The 14,553-nt window shown below is 40.2% G+C and overlaps 1 protein-coding gene across 5 annotated transcripts in view; it reads right to left on the minus strand.

The window, feature by feature from the left end:
* heatr5b (HEAT repeat containing 5B) overlaps nt 1–8,323 on the minus strand; it is a 62,637-nt gene extending 54,314 nt beyond the window's left edge. For all 5 annotated transcript variants that reach the window (XM_057342056.1, XM_057342054.1, XM_057342055.1 and 2 more), the window contains exons 1-2: nt 8,103–8,323; nt 7,493–7,620 (exon numbers count right to left, since the gene is read on the minus strand). In XM_057342056.1, coding sequence (XP_057198039.1) covers nt 7,493–7,618 — 126 coding nt within the window. In that variant the 5' untranslated portion in view covers nt 7,619–7,620; nt 8,103–8,323. The remainder of the gene's footprint in view (nt 1–7,492; nt 7,621–8,102) is intronic.
* Nucleotides 8,324–14,553: the final 6,230 nt, after the last annotated feature.

A 14,553-nucleotide genomic window follows, 5' to 3' on the forward strand; every position in this document is an offset into this window, starting at 1 on the left:
AGCCATTTTATTTTACGGTAACAATCTATAATTCTACATCTTATGCCTCCTTTTTCTTAGATTGATTTACTTCATTTATTTATTACAGTTCATTTAAATGCTCACCATAGTTGTAGGCAAGCTATGAAAATGACATTATCAGATAAGACTAAGTTCTGATAATCAGATATTATTATTTATTTATATTCGTCTTCTGGCTATATCATATGTATACAGTAGTAGGGCTGTCGCGATAAACCGACGATAAATATCACGTGATTTATGCACAGGTTTTGAGTGAAGTACGGGAAAATGCTGATGCATCCGAAAGCCTGAGGGCGCTCTCCTGCGGAAACTCCAAATACGCACTGCAGAAGAAGACCATAACACAGTCTAGAATCTAGGAAATGCCTAAGGACATGTTTTTATCACTGTTACTCAAGCCTCATCAGGTATTTTTATGATAATAAAGTATATTTATAATGATCATGTTTGACGGGTGTTGCTTTTTCAAATACACATTATAAGCGACTCAAACTCGCACTGCTTTTAGATCGAGCAGTAATTCCTACTGATCCCAGAGCCGTGCTTCACGGACAAGCTACGCATTAAATATCGACACATTGCATATCGCAGCCAGCTTGATTTCAATAGGATTTATATGGAAGTAAAATAGAGACAAATGTGTTTGAAGCAAAAAGACGTGCTGAATAGCACTAACTGAAAAAAAATGCATTGAATTAACAGTGCTCGCATTTTAAGGTTCTGCAATTCAACATGGTTGCATATTTAAGCTGTGATTTTTTTCAAATGTAAAAATTTCACACACAGTTTCACCGATTAAAAATTCAATAATCAAAATTCACCTTTTAAATTTCATTTAAAAAATTCAACTTGTTATAAAATACAACCTTTAATATTCGACAGACAATTTTCAGTTCATATTATGTCGGTTTAAAAATTCGCTTCCACAAATTCAGTGGTTCAAATTCGACTTGAAATTCAAAGTTTCACATCTGGGAATCCCAGGAGAAGCAATAGAGCGCCGATTCCGCCAATGCATGATCTCTACCTGCTGCCTTGACCGCTTCACCAGCAGGTGGTGCAAGTCGGTTCTGACGAAGACCAAAGCAAGAAATGCAGATACTTTTTATATGTTTGCAGCACAGTCCACTCATTTGCTCGATTAAGTGAATTTATTTGATCTCATAGATCTCTTCTTATGCATCATCAAGAAAAAAATAATTGTTTCTTATACTGACAGTTTAGCTCACCACTATCAGCCCTGGAAAGGACATGGAGCACGGGGACACTTCCAGGTGGCCAGGAATCAGTGGACTATTCATACATTTATCATATTAATTTAATTATTTAAATATCCTACCAGATCTACTAGTACTGCCTATCTATAGTAAGAGTTTATGTTTGTATTTGGCTTGCTATTTATACGCATTAATTACTTTTTCGTGCATATGATTACCCCCTTGGTTAAGATGGTGTGGGTTAAGTCGGTATGTACATAAAAAGTGCACGCAAAACACATGCGTATCATATGCACGCAATAATTTCTGTAGCTCGCCAAATACAAACATAAAATCGTGCTTTTGATAAGCACGATCTTAAGTCATCAAAGTTTCGAGGATGAGAAAATTGTATATGTTACAGTGAATTACTGAATCATACTGTGTTTGAATAAAATAAGATGATTGCATGAAGCTATTTGAATGACACATGCAATGGTATCTGATTAAATGTGCCAGAAAACAAGACAACAAGATTTTAAATCATTACATTAGTTACATAACACCATCACAATAAACTTAACATTTAAATTCAAATAAAACATTTTATTTCGGTTTAAAACTAAATAGGAAAAATAGCAATAATTTTACATTTTAAACAGACAATAGTAGGCTAACTGAAATAGTAGTGAAAACAGATGTAAGAACAAGCCATGAACAATTTTTCATCAGAACGTAAAATAATCTATAATATAAATAACAGTCTTTTCTTAAAAACGTAATTGTAAAATATTTAGTAAATGTAGGATATAAATGTAACTTAAACAAACGAATAACTACACCACTTAAAAGAGAAATATCAATGGAAATAATTATGCCTATACTTTTCATCTGAAATCTCACAACGCAAACAAAATAAAGCCAATTATAACCTATTGTATGAACGAATGAATAAAAAAACAACTGAAATACTGCAACAATAAAGACACCTATACCTATTAGTTCTGGTATTATGTGAGAAATACGGCAGGACATGCTAAAATTCTTATTGTGTCATTTTGTGCTTTTTGCATTCATATTTAGGGCTCTTCCGCATTTCTGTAGCCTACGGTTATTAAAAAGGTGTAGGCTATACTAATTTTAGTCATCTGGTCTGAAGATTAAGCAACATTAAGCGTTTTAGCACGGTACACCGGCCGTGATGGCATGGTCCGTGGACGCTAAAGGGACAGAGAAGGCACTTAGCAAATCTTGCAAGCTTATAACGTTTTTGTTCCACCATGCCACCATACATGTTGTGGATATTCTGCTAAATGTTTAGCATAAGTTCAAAGAGGGTAAATTTGATCATTTAACTGAACTGTACACATGAGACACGTACATTACGTGCTTTCTCCAACGTGGTTTCAGTGTATTTCTGTCATTTAAAATGCATAAATTTAACAATATGTTGACTTATTATGTGAGCATATAGATTAAAAATTATTATACCAAATCGTAATTTCGTTTTGATATGTTATAGTATTGGGTAAGCTAATTAAAAAGAAAGGCTATAGCCTAATATAAAAGTATACGAAATACAATGCGCCAAACAGCAACATCTACAGATAGTTGTGTATATTGCCATGGAGCACTCATATTGTTTTCTGACCAGTAATTAAATATATTTTTCACTGCTCGGCCATGCAAACTGACTTGCATTGAGGTGTATGTTAGAGAGGTCCTCATGTGTCCCAGCGGCTTCGGGTCTAAAACGTTGACAAAATATGCCTTGGGCACAGGTCGTGTCCGATATGGCATCGGGTCTCTGGTAATTTATAATGAATGTGCTTTTACCAATCGCCCCGAAAGACACAAATTAATTACATTTTATGGTTAGGTAAACAACAAATATGTGTTACGCCAAACTTTACAAGACATAATTAGGTTAATATACCGTGAGTGATTGACATTTTAGCATTTAATGAACAGACAGCAACTCAAGCAATTAGCGTGTAGTCATACTCGCATGTTCGTGTGTGGCACATTATTGGGAAACGCACACAGCATGCAACAAAAGTTTTCATCTTTGCGCGTATAGATCCATAACGCCGTGAGGTATCTTGCTTGGCTGCAGGCTGCACAAGACGTTTCGGGTCTAGTCGGGTTCTAAAGAAAGTGCTGTCTATTTTTATCTGGTCTATTTTATCTGGCCTGCTCAAGAAGTTCGCTTGGCTAAAATATCAGTTTTTCTGTCTCGTATTAACAAACGAACGTTTCCACAATTCCACAACATCCAGCATGTTCTGAGAGTCTCAAATTAAAACAAGATCATGCGAGGAAAATAAAAAGAATGTTTGTTGAGATTGCAGCTACGTCATATAAACAGAAGCACATGGGAGAGTACGCGTTAAAATCAGAGCATTTGTCAATAAGCTCCTAGTTGAGATCTCAGTTATTTGACCGCTTCAAACACAATACATGTCGTGTAAATGCTGATGATGCATAGTATTTATGTGAACACGATGTGCTGAAGTAAAAATAACTTAATTCCTTCGAGCCAGAGCAGGAAACCTAAAATTTCTGATGCTGATGATGCATAAGAAGAGATCTATGAGATCAAATAAATTCACTTAATCGAGCAGATGAGTGGACTGTGCTGCAAACATATAAAAAGTATCTGCATTTCTTGCTTTGGTCTTCGTCAGAAGCGACTTGCACCACCTGCTGGTGAAGCAGTCAGGCAGCAGGTAGAGATCATGCATTGGCGGAATCGGCACTCTATTGCTTCTCCTGGGATTCCCAGATGTGAAACTTTGAATTTCAAGCCGAATTTGAACCATTGAATTTGTGGAAGCGAATTTTTAAACCAAAATAATATGGACTGAAAATTGTCTATCGAAAATTAAAGGTTGTATTCTAAAACAAGTTGAAATTTTTAAGTTAAATTTAAAAGGTGAATTTTGATTATTGAACTTTTTAATGGTGAAATTGTGCGTGAAATGTTTCAATTTTAAATATTCACAGCTTAAATATACAACCATATTGAATTGCAGACTCTAAAAATGCAAGCACTGGTAATGCAACAGATTTATTTTTTAATAGTGGTAATTCAACATGCTTTTTTGCTTCAAAGACTAATGGCATTGAAATACTTCCATAGATTTAGGGTGCGTTTACACTTGGCATTAACATGCGACCTGTATCTGGATGTTGTCCACATACACATTGAAAAGACAAGTGTAAACGCGCTTCTGATCGGAATGTCATCCGATCAGCGTGTCCTGATCCAGAGGTAGTCGAGGATGCATTGTGATCGGATCTCAGTGTAATGTAAACGCAATCCAGACAGTTTATCTACATTTACCGGTACAATTTCACAGAAAACCCCGCCCGCTATCATTATTCTCTCGTCTGTCCGAAACCTGTCAGACTGCGGAGCAGCTGATAAATGCAGCGGAAAGTTTACTCTTGCTCCCGAACCTTGCACAGTCGTTCATTTTCCCACGAAATGATCATGGATACTTTAACCTACAGAGGATTTATGTCAAATCACACGAGATGTTTTACTTGACCACTTCAGCTGTATCATCGCTGTATTTGTGACTGCCATGAATGGCGTTGACTCGCACACACAGCGCCAGCTTGTTTCTAACATACGTGTGTGTGTTTACTGTAGCCTATACGGCGTAATCAACTCTCCGGTTCCCCGAGGGCTGCTGCCGCTTCTGTCTCGTACGGCTCTCACTAAATCCTTGGTGTTTCGAGTCTGACGTCATCACCCAAACGTGTTTTTTCATCAATTTTAACAATCATAGGTAGTTTAGATGGTTAGAGTAAGGTTAGGGTGTGGGTTAGGGTAAAGGTTTCGTAAGACTTGAAACACCAAAGATTTAGTCAAAACCAACAAGCACGCCCACGGATCTGACTTGGAAGTACCGTCCCCGTAAAACAGATTAAGCGGCAGACGGGCAGTTTGAAACGGAGCTCTGAATACACCGTATATCATTTACACACAGAAACAAGATTGTATAGTGTTGCTAATAGCTGATGTCAGTAAACACGCTATTTAGGGCGCGGACCAAAGAAACGACGCGCTGTCACTTTCAGCCGAACCAACCCAAATAGACGAGAACGATGTATGTGGTCGCTTTTGATCATAGGAACTTCGGCCTACTTATGTGATTATTTTATGTGTCTGTGACATGAATAAACAAATGATGTGTTTAAAAACACCGTTAGAGTCTGTGTGTGTGTGCGCGCTAGTGAAACCCGCCACAGCTCAAGTACAAAAGCTTGTGTCATTTTACAAACGTCCTCTGCTTTCACATATATGATCATTAATCGTTTTAACCGCGGTTTACTTCCCACCGCTGCCTCGAGTTCAACATGGCTGCGTATCAAATGTGTAACATGCTCATCCTCCCCGTTATACGTGTTGTGTGAAATCTCCCCGCACCGGGGCTATTTTTAAATTGCAGGCCTATTAAAATAATGGGCGGGAAACTATAGAGATCCGATCAGTTATCCAGATGTGGAAGTCACTTGATGACAAGTGTAAACGCGCTGTGTCCTGATTATCTGAAGATCCGATCTGCTTGTTCGGATCACCGAGATCGCATGTTAATGCCAAGTGTAAACGCACCCTTAGTGGTATCGCGATAAATTATCCAATTAAGTATGAATATATGCACAAACAATGAGAGTACAGTATATGACTAGTGTTATAAACTGGTGTTCATGGCGTCTGTACTGTAGGTCTTCATCGCTCTTCACTCTCTATTTGATTTTTACTGTGTTGTGACTCTCTGTCTTTAGGTTTGTTTATTCTCGTGCTTGTCTTTGCACTGCGAGTCTCTGGTGAGTCTCTGTGGGTTAGCGGCACGCTACGTCAAAGTGCTCATGCGGCGAGCATCATCGCGCGTTTCAACACACGTTTCACCTCGGCTCGCCTAAAGTTCAACTTTATTAAAACTATTAACGTGTTGAAGGCGGCTTCGTGTTGTTTCCAGGCAGACCATTAAGGAATGCAACACACACGTCTCCCGTAAATCCTGTACAATTCAACCAATCACATAACGACTTCGAACGTGCTGAAGTGTTTCCAGAAAAGTGTGCCTTATGCATCAGACATAAGCCAACGGTCCATGGGCGTGACGTCTGAAGCCTGTGGCATACTTCTTTTTTTTACGTGTACGCGAGCGTACGCATACAGCCGAGCGAACAGCCTTGCAAAGTATACGGCTTTCAACTTTATTTATATATTTTTATTTCTTTGACTTATACACGTAAACACGAGTTCTTTTTTAGGACATATTGCAATACCTCTCCAGGGGTCAGGTTTTCTTCTACTACCTTGAATCGATGCTCCAGGACACTGTTGCCACCTTGTGGTAAAACTAATTACTGCAAGAAATGAAATGTCTTTGTACACTTGTACGCGAGGTAACAAAATTCCGGCGGTGCGGGTACAGTACCCACGTACTATTCTCATGAGGAAATTTGCGTCACGCGCACTATACGCTGTCCCTCGCGTATGAGTAAAAAGGGAACTATACTTTAGCCTTGAGGCTGAGACTAGCTCTGACACAGAAACTGAGATGGTCCTCACTTCAGAACACGACATCCAGGTGCGTGGTTGGATCCAGATCCGACTCCTCCCACTTTATATACTTAGCCGCAATTTGGAGAGTTGCAAACCATGGTCGCCAACGTTTGCTCTTATCAATGTAATCATAATTTAGTGTACGCCTGTAAGTAATGATCACAGTTAAATATGTTAACCCTTACCCTAAACCTAAACTAATCAAATATGTTATTAAAAACACATTCATAAATAAAGTTTGTCTATGAGCAAGTTTGTTTTTCTGTCAAATTAATAACTTTAGTTACGACTTAATGCAGAAATGATTGAGCAACAACACGAGTATGAGGTGTCCACCAATCGATCAATGAAGACGCAGTGGGATGAGACTGGATCCAGTGTCGACCAATCACAATCCAATGGGAGGAGACTGGATCTGGCGTTCTGCAGTGAGGAGCTATTGCAGAAACTAGCTATTTCGATCGGCTGCATCTTTTCTAAAAAATGACAAACTATTCAATGTCACAATCCAATGTACTATTTCAGTAGAAAAAATGCCATCATCATCAACGTCATGATTACTTTGTAGTGACACAGCACTACACATCATACAGTAACATGCAAACATGACAACACGCATAACAGTATGGAGCATATGAGCACATGAACACATTCAGCAGCATTTGAATGCTCATGTGTGGTGTTTTACCTTATTCGCTGCAATAATAACTTTATCCAGAAACCTGAGCCACTCGAATATGAAGACGGCTCTCTTAGCTTCAGTGATGTGAGCCAGGGCTTCTTCATTCAGCAGTAAACTGTGTGCCAACTCCATTCCTGAACACACACACACACGTCTGAGCTGAGTGAGCGGCAGGTTTTATTTACACATCCCTAGGCAGGCTGCTTTACTTGGACGGTCCAAAAGTCTTGTCTAGGTAGGCAGCTCACTATGTTTGATGATTGTGATGGCGGTCAGTGATGTGTTGCCTAGTAGAAAATAAACAGCTTGGCAGATTTAGAGACACAGACCTGATCTGCCGTTCATTTGAAGCCATTAGCTGTTAACAGTACCAGTACTGTGCAAGAGATCTCGGCAAAATGCCTTAACGTAAGGTAAATACTAAAGGAAGGACAAAAACATCCATCCTGCTAGTCATATACGAACGACAGAGCAGCTAATAGGCTCGGTTTAATGACGTACTGAAGAAAACATGTTCAGTCATGAACCTATTAAAGTACATTCACAACTAAATCACGCTGTGGTCTGTCTCAGTAAACTAGATTTAGCCGATAAAATAAATAAAATGTTATCTTACCTGCTGTCGTAACGTCAGCTCAGCTGTTTTGGGGAGGGTTACGTCACTTCCGCTATCACAGCCAATGAGCGAATAATCCACTTCCTTAATTCTTATTAGAAGTATTTGTACCAAAGATATATCTATGATTTGCACGATTACCTGTTACCATTAGAAATCTATTCAGTAGACGGATTTGATTTGACTATGCTAACAGAATCCGCCCAGCAGTCTTCATAAAAGCGATAAAACAAAATGTCTGAACCAGTAACCACAAACCATTGTGATTTGTCGATGTTGTCTAGCGCGGTGAAAAGTAACAGGCATAACGTGTCTGCAAGTACAGTGGATGTCTGTGTAAATACAGGGCTCGACATTAACGCTTGTCCGCGGACACTTCCCAACTCGCGCTGTCGAGTCGACTGGAAACGCAAGCAATTGAATAGATCGCGTTCGCGTTTAAAAGTGAGAAATGTTCTAAAACGTATAATAGACAAACTCTCAACCATGTCAAGTCTGCAAGAAAGAATGAAGATATTTTCTTTGGCAAACGAATGCTAAAACACATTAGAACCTCATATTTAAAGTTTCCAGTTTATACCAAAAATAAAAGAAATTCATTTAAAAATTGTATGTGATATTTATCGTTCTGGAGAGTTCATATATTGTGTAAATTCAGTATCTCATTTCCAGAAGACACAGAGCATATTTTCTTTCAGAGCATATTTAATATATATAATATATATGCAATAATTGTGGTTAAATTTAACATGTCGTTTATATAAAATTAAATATGGAAACTGTGAAAAAGGAGGTCAAAATGTTTTTTTATTAATAACTTGCATTTGTTGCATTTTTTTAAATCCCGTTTATAGTATTTAAGAACTATTTTGGACAATATTCAAAAACGCTGTCAAAAGCAAATAATAAAAAGCTGGAATTTTGTTATTCGATACTTATTCGATGATATAAATTATATTTCTTTTTTTGTATTAATTCATATGGATGGACTGAATATTTAGATATTTTTTTCTTTCTTTTCTGTCTTTGTTTATATTATCTTTTATTTTAATTTTCTTGTCTTAGCCACTCTTAAAATAGATGTTTTTGGATGTAAACTGTATAACATCTTGTTTTGTAATGTTTTTGTTATACTTTAATAAAAAAGCGCTGTTTATCGCAGATGAAATGGATGCAATTGAATTGCCACTGCTTTTACATGAAGTTGGTTATGAGGACAATATATTTCACATAGGTGTGTTTTTACCACATATAAAACACATAGTAAGTCCCTTCTCAACGCCCCCTCAGGCCTGTTTGGTGACGTCGTGGAGTCGGTAGTGGAGCGCTTCGCTGAGGCGCAGAAGTGCGCGAAAGCCATGAGTCACGTGTTGCCTCGACGCTCATCTCAGCTGTCTTTGAGAGCCCGCTCTTCATCCGAGTCTCGTTCCACGCAAAGACTGGCCAAGCAGCTTCCCGGGGTCCTGGATCGAATATCCGGCCAAAACAGTGGTCGGGCCCTGCTAAGAAGAGGCACGGGGCGAGATGTCCGCGCGGCGATGGCAGGTCGTCCTCTACTGCCAAGCCGTCGTCCTGACGGATCTGCAAAGTGGAGGAGAGAGTTTGTGAGCGAGCCGGCCCCCAAGTGCTGCTGTTTGCATCATGTTTCCCCCGCAGTTGCGGGCGAATATTGCAATGCTCAAAGTGTTGTTTGTGTAAATGCAATAAAAACACATACCTCCTCACAAGAAGAGCTGTCTCCCCCTCACCCAGCCCATACTGCGTTCCTTGCCCTGCCCTGGTGCAGCGCGAAGCCGCAGTTAATGTCTGCTATAACCAGACCCCCCTCATCCACGGCCGCTCCCGTGGGCGAGAGGCGGCTGGATTCTCACACACGAGCCATTCCCCCGCCAGTGCATTTAGCCTAGCTGGGGCAGAGTGCTTCCCCAGGGAGTCCGCTGGCTGCCACGCCCAAAGAGATTCGGCCGTTATGTCTGTTTCTGGACGCGGGGAGAGCCTTCCGGGCATCTCTCAGTGGCTGCTGAATTTAATAGAACACGGGTATTCCCTACAGTTCAGATGCAGACCTCCCCGCTTCAGCGGCATTGTCCCGCCGCTTGCACTACCGCAAAACGTAGTTTCAGAACAAGTTCCTCTGGGGATAGTAACGAGAGTCATCCTCGGGCTGGGGCGCGGTGTGCGAAGGCATGCCGGCATCCGGCCTTTGGTCACAGTCACTGAGCAGATGGCACATAAATCGTTTGGAACTGAAGGTGGTGTCCTTAGCTCTTCAGACCTTTCGGTCGCAGCTGGAGAAGAGCCATGTTCTGATTCGCACCGACAACATGTCCGTGGTTTCGTACATTAATCGCCAGGGAGGGGTCCACTCAAGACCCCTTTTCAAACAGGCTGTGAGGCTCCTACTGTGGGTGGATCGGCATCTACTCTCCATCAGAGCAGCGCATATGCCCGGTCGTCTGAACCGCGGAGCGGACATGCTATCGAGGGAGGGTCTTCTGCACGGGGAATGGAGGCTTCATCCCGACTCAGTGCGGGTGATTTGGGAACGATTCGGGAAGGCGGATCTATTTGCGTCGAGCGAGAACACGCACTGCCCACTGTTCTTCTCGTTGGTCCACTCCCCCGTGGGGAGCGACGCTGCAACAGCGCGTTGGACGGATGTCCGGCTTTACGCTTTTCCTCCGGTAAAGATTTACCCCTGGTGATTTGCAAAATCAGGGAGGAGATGGCGTCAGTGATCCTTGTTGCCCCATTTTGACTGAATCAGCCATGGTTTCCGGACCTGAGAGAGTTACTGACGGCCCCCCCGTGGCGGATCCCCCTCAGGAGAGACCTGTTGTCCCAAGGGAATGGCTCGATATGGCACCCCAACCCGGAGTTGTGGTGCCTTCATGCGTGGCCGCTTCGGGGGGTTGAAATGCCCTCCCTCAGCGTGTTCTTGACACTATTTCAGAGTCTTGTGCGCCTTCAACCAGACGTTTATATGCTCTCAAATGGGGAGAGTTTACGAAGTGGTGCAGCGATAACAGTATCGACCCGGTGTCCCTTGTACGATATTTTATGTCTCAGTCGGCACTGATTGCATTAGTTTTGGAGCCGGCGACTCCCGTCACTCTCAGGCCAAAATCGGGCTATCTGCCAAAGTCTCTGTCTGCCCTGTTCAGAGCGCAGGTCATTTCCTTGCCCGCTCTGTTTTCTGAGCCTTTGGCCTCGCATGATGCTAACGCTCAGAAAGCGGTCTGCCCGGTAAGGGCTTACATTGATCGTACGGCCGGGTTTCGGCAGTCTGACCAGCTTTTCGTTTGCTATGGTGGGGGGATTAATGGACGGGCTGTCTCTAAACAGAGGCTCTCTCACTGGGTGGTGGACGCTATTACCTTGGCATGTGAGAGTCAGGGACAGGACTGCCCCTTAGGTATCAGAGCTCATTCGACTAGGTCTATCACCTCTTCGTAGGCCTGGTCTAAGGGCACTTCTATTCAGGACATATGCTGTGCAGCTGGCTGGTGACTACAAACCAGCAGTCACTTTCATTGAACAGCTAAAATCCGTCTGTGTGTGTGTTTATGTGTCCATACAGTCATCAGCTTTTAAATCATAAATGCTCAAACAAGGTCAATAAGTGATTACACTTACAGTTAGTTCATTGAAATCAGTTATATCTCAAAGTAGACAGGACATTAACGAAATATACGAAAGTTTGTATAGACTCAAGAATATAGATATTTTGGTAATATTTTTGTGGGTTCCAGCTCATAGAGGGATAAAACGAAATGAAATGGTTGATAAGTTGGCAAAGCAGGCATTGGAATCTGAGGAAGTTACGAATATCTCACTTGGTAAACAAGGCAAAAGGAATAATTAAAACATATGTTAATAAAGAATGCCAACAAATATGGGACACAGGAAAGACTGAGCGACAATTCTATGAGATTCAAAAAGAAGTAGGGGTAGTGAGAGTGATTAAAAGAAGCACTATAGAGGAAAACATGAATAAGAATTGGGCATACAAACCTTAATAAAACTTTAAAATTGTTAAATAAGCATCCGATTGGTTTATGTGATTACTGTGGAGTAGAAGAGTCAACAGAACATGTTATTTGTACATGTCATAAGTATTTTGAAGAGTGTGAAATTATGAAGAGAGATCTACGAAAGAATGGAGTGCAAGAGATAAACATAAAGAATATAATTGCAGATGGAACAGACATTTTGTTTTATTAATTGAAAAGAACATCGTTGATTAAAAGAATATAATATATATATATTTTTTTTCTATTGTAGTAGATATTTCTGGTCCACACTCACAGTAGGTGACAACAATGGACCTTAACGTTGGTGCTACCCACCATAAAACTGCAAGAAGAATAAGTGATTAGTTCTTGGAAACACTGTTTGTACATGTGTATCTCATTCACGCGTCAGTGCGGTCTGAACTGAATGTGCTGCTTCTCCCTGCCGATCACTGAACAGAGTAGACAGAAAGAGAGAGGCGGGGTTCTGCGCTGGGAAGGTAAAAACTTGCTCTAGCGGGGCAATAGAAGTGAAGCAGTATGTTTCGCTAAGTCGCCAAGGCTTATTCAGAAAGTAGCTAGATTTGTCGCTTTTTGAAAAATAAGTCGCTAAAGGGGTCTGAAAAATCGCTAAATCTAGCAACAAAGTTGCCAAGTTGGCAACACTGGACATGACTGCTTGATTGGCATCGCTCCGGTGAAGCTAACTTCAGCTAAAAAATGGAGAATAATAAACCTCTACTTGCAGTCGGGAAGAGGAAGCTTCTACTTTTTTGCAGAGGTGTAAAGAGTACCTGAAAACCATACTTAAGTAAAAGTACAGATACCTTGCAGTGAAAATTACTCCATTACAAGTTACAAGTCACCAATTCCAAAACGACTTCAGTAAAAGTCTCAGAGTATCTGATTTGAACAGTACTTGAGTATTTTACTCATACTGAATGTAGGCTCAAAGCAGCACTAGTCCTCAACACTTAAGAGACACGTCAGTGAAAAACAAGAAACAGTTGATTTGTGAGGAGAGCAATCGCATTTATTTTCTTAAATCATAATAAGACTGAACACCTCAAAATTGCAACAAATCATGGTCGACACCATAACCTACGTCATTACAAACACCCAAGTCTCATTTAAACTCAAGTGCTCATAAGTAAGCCAACATTCTTCAAAAAGGTCTCTTCAATATAACAGATAAATAAAATAATGTTAAGTAAAATTAAAAAGTCAAATCCTTTTTGCACTGGACATGCTGGTTTGGGCCTCATCGCCAGCTGCAGTCATGTCCTCATTTCACATACACTGTTAGCCCTTACCTGCCATTTCTACAGTAATACATTGGCAACAGTGTTGCCAGCTAGTTACTGTAGGTGTTTTACAGTAAACTACTGCAATGGCTGTTTGAAGATACAGATGTAAATAACAGATGAACACAATAAATCTGTCAAGATTTCACCAGAGGAGAATTAAACACAAACATCAATAACATCTTCACATATTACAGACACCACTTTCACTTTATTTCTGTCATCTGTGTAAGATGGATCTTATTGAGATTGAACTCTAGTTCATAGTGGTTCAATTGTGTTTTAAGTCACCATTATGGCGATCAGTGTTTGCTTTGGTTGGACTCTTTGACTTTCTTGTAGCTTTAAAATGTACACTTATACAATAACACTGAAAGGGACTTTACAGGAACCGCAACTTTATGTTTGCTTAGTAACTGAAGATACATCTGAAAGAATTCAATCATTAAATAATAATAATATAGCATTAAAGATTTATTAAGATATGTTTGGTAAAGTGATTACATGTTACAATGGAAAGATCTCTGTCAGAAAATCTTTCTTTGCAATTGAGACACAGTTAGACACTTGACATACAAACCTCATCAATGGTGACAAACAATCATGAATGAGTTTTGTACTATGTACCCAGCATGCATTGCAGCATGACGCTGTTCAGTTGATTGTCACCATTGTTGAGATTCATACGTGGATTGTTCATTTCTCTGTGTCCGAATTATTCTATAGGTTAATATTTTGTCTATATAGTGTGAGAGCACTTTTGAAAATTGAAATACTATACATTCTTTTTACTGGTTTACATCACTTCATGGCAATAGTCCCACCACATGGTCAAATTTTGAGCAAACATGTTTAGAGCACATTTAGGAAGAGTTAGTTTTAAAAATAAGAGCTTTTGTAGATGTGTGACCTACAGTAACTACAACAGTGTTGCCAATATATTACTGTAGAAATAGCGGGTAAGGGCTAACCGTGTATAAACCGCCAGCGATTGACTTCTACCTGATACTGCACTCATATTCATATAAAGAAGCCATGTTGACAAGTTTTTGTAAGTTATGGCAAAATCCACAAGATTGTAGTACCTTCATTGCCCTGTAAATGGCAATATTAATTATAAGATAGGTGGCATGC

This window comes from Triplophysa rosa, linkage group LG9 (assembly GCF_024868665.1).
Source record: "Triplophysa rosa linkage group LG9, Trosa_1v2, whole genome shotgun sequence".
In the NCBI taxonomy this organism is placed as follows: domain Eukaryota; kingdom Metazoa; phylum Chordata; class Actinopteri; order Cypriniformes; family Nemacheilidae; genus Triplophysa; species Triplophysa rosa.